Source organism: Hyla sarda, chromosome 4 (genome assembly GCF_029499605.1).
Source record: "Hyla sarda isolate aHylSar1 chromosome 4, aHylSar1.hap1, whole genome shotgun sequence".
NCBI lineage: Eukaryota > Metazoa > Chordata > Amphibia > Anura > Hylidae > Hyla > Hyla sarda.
This window is the reverse complement of record NC_079192.1, coordinates 350,872,817-350,883,728: the sequence shown is the minus strand read 5'-3', so window position 1 is coordinate 350,883,728 and position 10,912 is coordinate 350,872,817. Positions and strand designations below refer to the sequence as shown.

Genomic DNA, 10,912 nt, shown 5'->3' with positions numbered 1-10,912 from the left:
TAGAATATGTCACGAAAAAACTATCTCAGAATCAGAATGAAAAGTAAAAGCATCCTAGAGTTATTAATGCTTAAAGTGACAGTGGTCAGATGTGCAAAAAATGGCTGGGTCCCTAAGGCCAAAATGGGCTGGTTCCTTAAGGGGTTAAACCCCACTGGCATTTGACAGATCTTTGGAACAGTGGGCTGTACAAATGAAAAATTTTCATTTTTCATTTTGACAGACCACTGCTCAAAAAAATCAGACACCTGTGAGATGCACTTCTTATTAGGGGTGTAGTTTCCATAATGGGGTCACATCTGGGGGGGGTTCACTGTTCTGGCACCATGGAGGCCTAAACGCACATGGCCTTCAATTTCAGCCAGATTCTCTCTCCAAAAAGCCCAATGGTGCTCCTTCTCTTCTGAGCCCTGTAGTTAACCCACAGACCACTTTACATCCACATGTGGGGTATTTTCTGACTCAGAAGAAATGGGGTTACAAATTTTGCGGGGCTTTTTCTCCTATTACCCCTTGTGAAAATGATAAAATTGGGGTAACAACAGCATTTTAGGGAAAAAAATATAATTTTTTTTATTTTCACCTCCAACTTTAACTAAAATTTGTCAAACACCTGTGGGATGTTAAGGCTCACTATACCCCTTGTTACTTTACGTGAGGGGTGTAGTTTTCAAAATGGGGGTCACATATGGGTGTTTTTTATGTTTATGTAAGAACTGCTGTAACTACCAGCCACCCCTGTGCAAATCCCCAGTTTAGGCCTCAAATGTATATGGTACACTCTGTTTACACTAACATGCTGGTGTAGACCCCAAATTTACCTTTTCTTAAGGGGTAAAAGAAGAGAAAAAAAATGTGTAACCCAAAACTGTTGCCTTGAAATATGAGAGGGCTCCAAAGTGAAAGAGCACCATGTGCATTTGAGGCCTAAATTAGGGATTTGCATCCACCACCAAATTACCCTACGGCAGGTCTTCCCAAATAGGGTGTCTCCAGCTGTAGCAAAACTCCCAGCATGCCAGGACAGTCAATGGCTATGCCGATGTTCTGGCTAGTGTTGAGCAGCATAGGCCATATTCGAATTCGCGATATTTCGCGTATATATGGACGAACATTCGTCATATATTCGCTAAATTCGCATATACGTAATATTCGCATTATATTTTCGCATATGTGAAAATTAGCATAAACAAAAATTTGCATGTGTGAAAATTACCATATGCGAAAAATTTGCATAAACGAAAATTCGCATATGCAAATTTTCCCATATGCGAAAATTCGTACACCAGTCTCACACAGTAGTATTAGAGCCTTCTTTAGACCACACAAGCTGGAAGCAGAGAGGGATGATCACTGTGATGTGTACTGTGAAAAAAAAAAAAAAAAAAATATTCGTAATTTCGAATATATAGTGCTATATTGGTGAATATTCGCGAATATGCGATATTCGCGAATAATATTTGCATTGCAAATATTTGCGAGCAACACTAGTGTTGACCACCAGACGAAGGGGCAGCCGACACGCCCCCTCAAAAAAAGCGCTGCATCAGTCCCCCAAAAAATTTGAGTTCCTGGATTTAAATATCTATATTCAGGATGGCTGTTTGCATACTGCCACCTATTTCAACCCCTTAAGGACTTAGCCCTTTTTCACCTTAAGGACTCGGACGTTTTTTGCAATTCTGACCACTGTCACTTTAAACATTAATAACTCTGGAATGCTTTTAGTTATCATTCTGATTCCGAGATTGTTTTTTTGTGACATATTCTACTTTAATATAGTGCTAAAATTTTGTGGTAACTTGCATCCTTTCTTGGCGAAAAATACAAAAATTTGATGAAAAATTGGAAAATTTTGCATTTTTTTAACTCTGCTTGTAAGGAAAATGGATATTCCAAAGATTTTTTTTTTTTTACTCACATTTCCAATATGTCTACTTTATGTTTGCATCATAAAATTGATGTGTTTTTACTTTTGGAAGACACCAGAGGACTTCAAAGTTCAGCAGCAATTTTCAAATTTTTTACAAAATTTTGAAACTCGCTTTTTTTCAGGGACCAGTTCAGGTTTGAAGTGGATTTGAAGGGTCTTCATATTAGAAATACCCCACAAATTTCCCCATTATAAAAACTACACCCCCCCCCCCCCCCAAAGTATTCAAAATGACATTCAATCAGCGTTTTAACCCTTTAGGTGTTTCACAGGAATAGCAGCAAAGTGAAGGAGAAAATTCACAATCTTCATTTTTTACACTCGCATGTTCTTGTAGACCCAATTTTTGAATTTTTACAAGGGGTAAAAGGAGAAATGTATACTTATATTTGTAGCCCAATTTCTCTCGAGTAAGGACATACCTTATATGTCTATGTAAAGTGTTCGGCGGGCGCAGTAGAGGGCTCAGAAGCGAAGGAGCGACAAGGGGATTTTGGAGAGTACGTTTTTCTGAAATGGTTTTTGGGGGCATGTTGCATTTAGGAAGCCCCTATGGTGCCAGAACAGCAAAAAAAAAAAAAACTCACATGGCATACCATTTTGGAAAGTAGACCCCTTGAGGAACGTAACAAGGAATAAAGTGAGCCTTAATACCCAACAGGTGTTTCACGACTTTTCCATACATAAAAAAATAAATAAAAAAATTTCACAAAAATGTGTTTCCCCCCAAATTTCACATTTTTGCAAGGTTTAATAGCAGAAAATACCCCCAAAAATTTGTAACGCCATCTCTTCTGAGTATGGAGGTACCCCATAAGTTGGCCTGAAGTGCACTACGGGCGAACTACAATGCTCAGAAGAGAAGGAGTCATATTTGGCTTTTTGAGACCAAATTTTGCTCGGGGGGGCATGTCGCATTTAGGAAGCCCCTATGGTGCCAGGACAGCAAAAAAAAAACACATCGCATACCATTTTGGAAACTAGACCCCTCGGTGAACATAACAAGGGGTTAAGTTAACCTTTATACCACACAGGTGTTTTACGACTTTTGCATATGTAAAAAAAAATATTTTTTTTAGCTAAAATGCTTGTTTTCCCAAAAATTTTTAATTTTTAAAAAGGGTAAAAGCAGAAAATACCCCCCAAAATTTGTAACACAATTTCTCCCGAGTACGATGATACCCCATATGTGACCCTAAACTGTTGCCTTGAAATACGACAGGGCTCCAAAGTGAGAGGGCCATGCCCATTTGAGGCCTAAATTAGGGATTGCATAGGGGTGGACATAGGGGTATTCTACGCCAGTGATTCCCAAACAGGGTGCCTCCAGCTGTTGTAAAACTCCCAGCATGCTTGGACAGTCAACGGCTGTCCGGTAATACTGGGAGTAGTTGTTTTGCAACAGCTGGAGGCTCCGTTTTGGAAACAGTGGCGTACCAGACGTTTTTCATTTTTATTGGGGAGGGGAGGGGGGCTGTGTAGGGGTATGTGTATATGTAGTGTTTTTTAATTTTTATTTAATTTTGTGGTAGTGTAGTGTTTTTAAGGTACAATCGCACGGGCGGGGGTTCACAGTAGTTTCTCGCTGGCACTTTGAGCTGCGGCAGAAAATTTGCCGCAGCTCAAACTTGCAGCCGGATACTTACTGTAAACCTCCGCCCATGTGAGTGTACCCTGTACATTCACATTGGGGGGGGGGGGGGGACATCCAGCTGTTGCAAAACTACAACTCCCAGCATGCGCTGACAGACTGTACATGCTGAGAGTTTTAGTTTTGCAACAGCTGTAGGCACACTGGTTATGCATCACTGAGTTTGTGACCTTACTGAGTGTTTCACAACCAGTGTGCCTCCAGCTGTTGCAAAACTACAACTCCCAGCATATACGGTGCATGCTGGGAGTTGTAGTTTGCAACAGCTGGAGGCACACCGGTCGTGAAACACTGAGTTAGGTTAAAAAAACTCTGAATTTAACAACCAGTGTGCCTTCAGCTGTTGCAAAACTACAACTCTCACCGACAGCCAATGGGCATACTGGGAGTTGTAGTTATGCAACCAGCAGATGCACCACTACAACTCCCAGCATGCACTTTAGCTGTTTGTGCAAGCTGGGAGTTGCAGTTATACAACAGCTGAAGGTACACTTTTCCATAGAAAAAATGTGCCTCCAGCTGTTGCAAAACTATAAGTCCCAGCGTGCCCATAAGGGAATGCTGCGAGTTGTGGTGGTCTGCCTCCTGCTGTTGCATAACTACAGCTCCCAGCATGCCCTTTTTGCATGCCGGGAGCTGTTGCTAAGCAACAGCAGGAGGCTGTAACTCACCTCCTGCTGCTGCTCCGCCACAGGTCAGTCCCTCGCCGCCACCGCCGCTCCTGGGGCCCCGATCCCAACAGGGACGCCGGGAATCGGGGTCCCCAGCACCCGGGGTCTTCTTCCCGAACCCGCTCACGTCCTCCGGAAGAGAGGCGGAGCGGATTGCGAGAGTGACACCCGCAGCAGGTGCCCTGATTGGTGGGCCGGTAAACCGGCCGACGAATCAGGGCGATCGTGAGGTGGCACCAGTGCCACCTCACCCCTGCAGGCTATGGCTGTTCGGGCCGTCAGAGACGGCCCCGATCAGCCAGTAAATCCGGGTCACCAGGTCACTGGAGACCCGATTGACCCGGAATCGCCACAGATCGCTGGACTGAATAATGACCCCCCTGGGCGATATGCCGGGATGCCTGCTGAACGATTTCAGCAGGCATCCGGCTCCAGTCCCCAACCGGCTAGCGGTGGGGACCGGAATTCCCACGGGCGTATGGATACGCCCTGCGTCCTTAAGGACTCGGAATGCAGGGCGTATCCATACACCCTGCGTCAAGAAGAGGTTAAGGAGGTGGATGCAAACAGCTACCTCGACTTTAACAGTTGCCATCTTAAATAATGGAAGAAGAACATTCCATTCGGTCAAATGAAAAGAAACCGAAGGAATTTTTCTTCCACACAAAAATACCAGCAACAACTAGATAACCTGGAGGATCGTTTTAAACAAAAAGGGTATCCCAAACCCCTTATACAAGGAGCACGCCAGAGAGTGGACGAATTAGAACAAAGTGCTTGCTTGAAAAATAATAAACAGGGTAATGCAGAGGGTGGTTATAATGATGAATTTGATTCTGTTTTTCTACCTAGGTATTACACTTCACACACCAATATTTTTTTTTTTTTTTTTTGTATAGGTAATATCACCAGCTCATATTATTGTGTCATGATTACTGGACCATATATAGTCCCCCAGTTATTCTTCTTTAGATGTTTTTCCGTATCCTGTGCAGTATTTCTCCCAGAAGTCCACTTGATGGCCCACGTGGTGGTCTACACCTCAAAGTCATCAATTTTTACTCTAAGAGAGAGTGTGCAGCTGTTTCTGGAGACGGTCAACAATAACCTCTGCATGGTGGAATAATAGGTCACAATGTTTATCAGGATCAGTAGAAGCATCACCCACTCGATGATTATGATGGGGATTTCACGGATCTCGTCCCAGTCTTCATCATTATAGAATAAATCCTTTAATGTTTCATATCCAAAATAGAAAATTACACAGACAAAAGTCAGGCCGCAGCAGGTGCATCTACTATGGTGGATGACTTTTTTTGCTCCTGGTAATTTATACATCTGGATGGACTGCCCAAGGTAGTATAAGGCTTCACATGTAATTGAAATTATCGTGCTGACAAAGTGTATCCTGGGATATTCTTTGGGGGAAAATACATGCATGACAGCTGTGGCAAAACAGGAGGCCCACACAATGGCCAGCAGGATCCTCTGGATCAGGACCTGACGACCAATGAACTCTTCAGTATGCATAACCATATACTTATAAATAAGAAAGGTTAGTACCAAAGTGCCAATGGACATCCCTATGAATCCAATTCTGAATAATATGCTTTCAGGAAAGAAATTTCCCACGTCACTGTGAAGGAAAAGAAACCAATGTTATCATGGATATTTCCTCACTCCCAACCCATGAAATAAGAATCATGTGCTTGTTTATCTTACCTGATGCTCATCAGTGGCGAGGCGGCATGGCCGAGGATGACCGTCATGATGTAGCTGGTGGCAAGCCAGGCCACACACCAAAATGCCAATAGGAGGGGGACGAACCCCAAACCTTTTAGCTCCATTTCAGACAAGTAGAATAAAAAGACGCTAATCTCACCAAAACAATCTACAGACTGAAGGCTCGGGCGGCTGTCAGTGGAATGTCAGGACTCCAGCTGTCTATGACATCACATGTGACATGTCAGAATGACTGCTTGTTTATTGGAGCTGCCATGATTTAGTATCTGCTATGGACAGAACCTGATGTTTTTACTATGGACCTTACAGACCCCAGAACCCAAGTAATTAGTGCAGGGGCTCCATTTTGATCATTTCACATTATTTGAGTTCCAGGGCTCAGATACATTTGCACCCTCTATAGCAGTGGTCTTCAAGCTGTGAACCCCCAACCGCTGCAGAACGACAACTCCCAGCATGCCCAGACAGCAACTACGCATAAGGAAATAGTCTAATTAAACTTTTCTTATATATAGAATCCCTGAAATCTCCAATCTCTCCTTTTATTGGTTTATGATCTGCATTACTTATTTGTAAAAAACAATGTTTCTGATTGTCTGCCACCCCATACTTATGGGCTATCTCTTCAAACGACTTTATTTGACCTAAAGCGTATAATTGATTTACATAAATAAGCCCCTTTCATTCAAAAGAGTGAATCTTTAATTTTAAGGAATTCTTTAAGTGCTTTATTCGACCATAATGAAGTAAAGTCAAAACTCCATGTGATTTCAAATTTTTTTTAGCTTCCTCCTATACTTTATTATATAGATATGCATGGGTGTAGTGAGTATCCCAGCTTCCAAAATCTCAAAAATATCCTTATAACGACCCATTAGAGTATGTTCACACTACAGTATGTGAACGGAATCTCTGCTCGCTGAATTCAGCGAGTGGAGATTCAGACTGGCAGCCGGCGGCGGCGGTAGGACCGGGCGGCACTGAGCCGTCACCATTGACAGCTATGCAGTGCTCGCGGACTTCCGTGCAAAGAATGAACATGTTTTTTCTTTGCGCGGAACAATTTCAGCGGCTGAAATTCCGCAGTGTGAACGGGTCTCGCGGAAACCCATTCACACTAATGTTACAGAGTTACATAGTTGGTACGGTCGAAAAAAGACATATGTCCATCAAGTTCAACCAGGGAATTAAGGGGTAGGGGTGTGGCGCGATATTGGGGAAGGGATGGGATTTTATATTTCTTCATAAGCATTAATGTTATTTTGTTCCAGGAATGTATCTAATCCTGTTTTAAAGCTGTTAATTGTTAAGTTCACACCGCGGAATTCGGCTTGCGGAATTCCGCCCGTGGAATTCGGCTAGCGGAATTCCGCCCGTGGAATTCCGCGGGAATTCCGTAGTTTGAACATACCCTTAGAGAGAAAAAATAGGACTACATTTTCCCTCCTTCTCATAATAGTCTGCAATTTTTGTGCTAAAAAGTACCTAAAAAAAAAAGTGCTCAACCCCCATCGTGCTCAGCTAACGTTAAAGAAACATATTTCATTCTCGTGCTTTCCTGCCCCAAAGTAGTGAATTTAATAAAGAAATAAGAGCTTGGAACCATTTTTCTGATATCCATACAGTATAGAAACATAGAATGTGTCGGCAGATAAGAACCAATTGGCCCATCTAGTCTGCCCAATAATCTGAATCCCAATAATAGTCCCTGGCCCTATCTTATATGAAGGATAGCCTTATGCCTATCCCATGCATGTTTAAACTCCTTCACTGTATTTGCAGTGACTAGTGTTGTTCACAAATATTCGCAATTCGAATTTTAATCACGAATATAGCATATTCGCGAATATTGCAAATATAGCACTATATATTCATAATTACCAATATTCGCTTTTTTTGTGCTTATGTGAAAATTTGTGCGCATATGCGCAAATTTGCGAATATTGAGCCCTCCCTTCATTAATGGTATAGAGAACTGTGACTAGTGCATCAACTCTGTGATTTTTTGCCAATTGAAACCAATAGGTTAATTGTGGTCTATGGGGATCTCACTGCATGTAAGATAAGCAGGACCATCTTGGCAGCACAGTGGGATGGGAGACTGTCACTGGTTCAAGTCCCAGGGTGGACAGAGTGTTACAGTGTTGTGGTTAAACTTTACTTTCCTGGAAAAGCTGTTAAGTTGCCCATAGCAACCAATCAAATTGCCTCCTTCATTTTTCAGAGGCTTTTTCAAAAATGAAAGAAGCGATCTGATTGGTTGCTATGGGCAACTCAGAAACTTTTCCTCTGGACAGGTTTTGATGAATCTCCCTCTATGGGAGAGATTCATCAAGACCAGTGTAGAGGAAGAGTTGTGCAGTTGCCCATAGCAACCAATCAGATTGCTTCTTTCATTTTTCACAATGCCTCTGCAAAATGAAAGAAGCGATCTGATTGGTTGCTATGGGCAACTCAGCAGATTTTCCTGGAAAAGTTTCTCAGTTGCCCATAGCAACCAATCAGATTGCTTCCTTCATTTTTCAGAGGCCTTTTCAAAAATGAAAGAAGCAATCTGGTTGCTATGGGCAACTGCACAACTCTTCCTCTACACTGGTTTTGATGAATCTCCCCCATAGAGGGAGATCTATCAAAACCTGTCCAGAGGAAAAGTTTCTGAGTTGCCCATAGCAACCAATCAGATTACTTCCTTCATTTTTCAGAGGCTTTTTCAAAAATGAAAGAAGCGATCTGATTGGTTGCTATGGGCAACTCAGCAGCTTTTCCCCATAGACCACAATGGGCCTACTGGTTTCAATGGGGAAAAAAAATCACAGAGTTAATGCACTAGACACAGTTCTCTATACCATTAAAGGGGTACTCCGGTGAAAACCTTTTTTCTTTTAAATCAACTGGCTCCGGAAAGTTAAACAAATTTGTAAATTACTTCTATTAAAAAATCGTAATCCTTCCTCTACTTATTAGCTGCTGAATACTACAGAGGAAATTATTTTCTTTTTGGAATGCTCTCTGATGACATCACGAGCACAGTGCTCTCTGCTGACGTTATTATAATAATAATAATAATAATTAGTCTTTAATTATTTATTGTTGTCCTTAGTGGGATTTGAACCCTCTCCAGCTCCACTATATCTTTCTTGTATATTGGTGCCCAGTACTGTACACAGTATTCTATGTGAGGTCTGACTAGTGATTTGTACAGCGGTAGAATTATTTCCTTGTTGTCGGCATCTATGCCCCTATTGATGTACCCCATGATTTTATCAGCCTTGGTAGCAGCTGCCCGACACTGGTCACTACAGCTAAGTTTACTGTTACCTAAGACTCCTAAGTCCTTTTCCATGTCAGTCGTCCCAAGTGTTCTCCCATTTAATACATAATCCCAGCTCGGATTTTTCTTCCCCATGTGCATTACCTTACATTTATCAGTGTTGAACCTCATCTGCCACTTCCCAGCCCAAACCTCCAACCTATCCAGATCCATTTGTAACAGTGCACTGTCCTCTATAGTGTTTACCGCTTTACAGAGTTTGGTGTCATCTGCAAAGATTGCTACTTTACTATTCAACCCCTCTGCAAGGTCATTCATGTATATATTAAATAGGACAGGACCCAAGACGGACCCCAGTGGTACCCCACTAGTAACAGTCACCCAATCAGAATAAGTACCATTAATAACTACCCTCTGTTTCCTATCATTGAGCCAGTTACTTACCCACTTGCACACATTCTCCCCCAGCCCAAACCTTCTCATTTTATGCACCAACCTTTTATGTGGAACCGTATCAAATGCTTTGGAAAAATCCAGATATACGACATCCAGCGATTGCCCCTGGTCCAGTCTGGTGCTCACCTCCTCATAAAAGCTGATCAGGTTAGTTTGATAGGATCAATCCCTCATAAATCCATGCTGATACAGGGTCATACATTTATTTTTATCAAGATATTCCAAAATAACATCTCTTAGGAAACCCTCAAACAATTTACATACAACAGAGGTTAAACTAACAGATCTATAATTCCCGGGGTCACCTTTTGACCCCTTCTTAAATATTGGCACCACATTTGCCATGCGCTAGTCCTGGGGAACAGTCCGTGTCACTATAGAGTCCCTGAATATTAAAAATAGGGGTCTGTCTATTACATTACTTAATTCCTTTAGAACATGGGGGTGAATGCCATCTGGACCTGGTGATTTGTCTATTTTGATTTTTTGTAGGTGGCACTGTACTTCTTCCTGGGTTAGACAGGTGACTTGTACTGGGGAGTTTACCTTATCGCACTGTATTTCACCTGGTATTTCATTTTCCTCAGTGAATACAGTGGAGAAGAATTTGTTTAGTATATTTGCTTTTTCCTGATCCCCGTTTATAATTTCTTAATCATCATTTTTTAAAGGGCCAACACTTTCATTTTTATATAATTAAAGAACATTTTGGGGTTAGTTATACTCTCTTTGGCAATGAGTCTTTCTGTCTCTATCTTTTATCTGTTTTTTACATATTTCACATTTTTCTCTATAGCTTTTTAACTTCTTGGGGACGGAGCCCATTATAACCCTAAGGACGGGAGCATTTTTTGCAATTCTGACCACTGTCACTTTAAGCATTAATAACTCTGGGATGCTTTTACTTTTCATTCTGATTCCGAGATTGTTTTTTCGTGACATATTCTACTTTATGTTAGTGGTACATTTTTGTCGATACTTGCATCGTTTCTTGGTGAAAAATTCCAAAATTTGATGAAAAAATTGAAAATTTTGCATTTTTCTAACTTTGAAGCTCTCTGCTTGTAAGGAAAATAAACATTCTAAATAAATAATATTTTGATTCACATATACGATATGTCTACTTTATGTTTGCATCATAGAGTTGACAAGTTTTTACTTTTGGAAAACATCAGAGGGCTTAAAAG

General features: G+C 41.6%; 1 protein-coding gene across 1 annotated transcript; it reads right to left on the bottom strand.

Moving 5' to 3' along the window:
- Positions 1 to 5,036: 5,036 nt before the first annotated feature.
- LOC130267200 (uncharacterized) lies at positions 5,037 to 8,183 on the bottom strand. The gene is made up of 2 exons (XM_056516597.1): positions 5,978 to 8,183; positions 5,037 to 5,891 (listed from the first exon to the last, which is right to left on the bottom strand). The coding sequence occupies exons 1-2, from the start codon at positions 6,100 to 6,102 to the stop codon at positions 5,291 to 5,293; spliced, it is 726 nt and encodes a 241-aa protein (XP_056372572.1). The 5' UTR covers positions 6,103 to 8,183; the 3' UTR covers positions 5,037 to 5,290.
- Between the last annotated feature and the right edge of the window lie 2,729 nt (positions 8,184 to 10,912).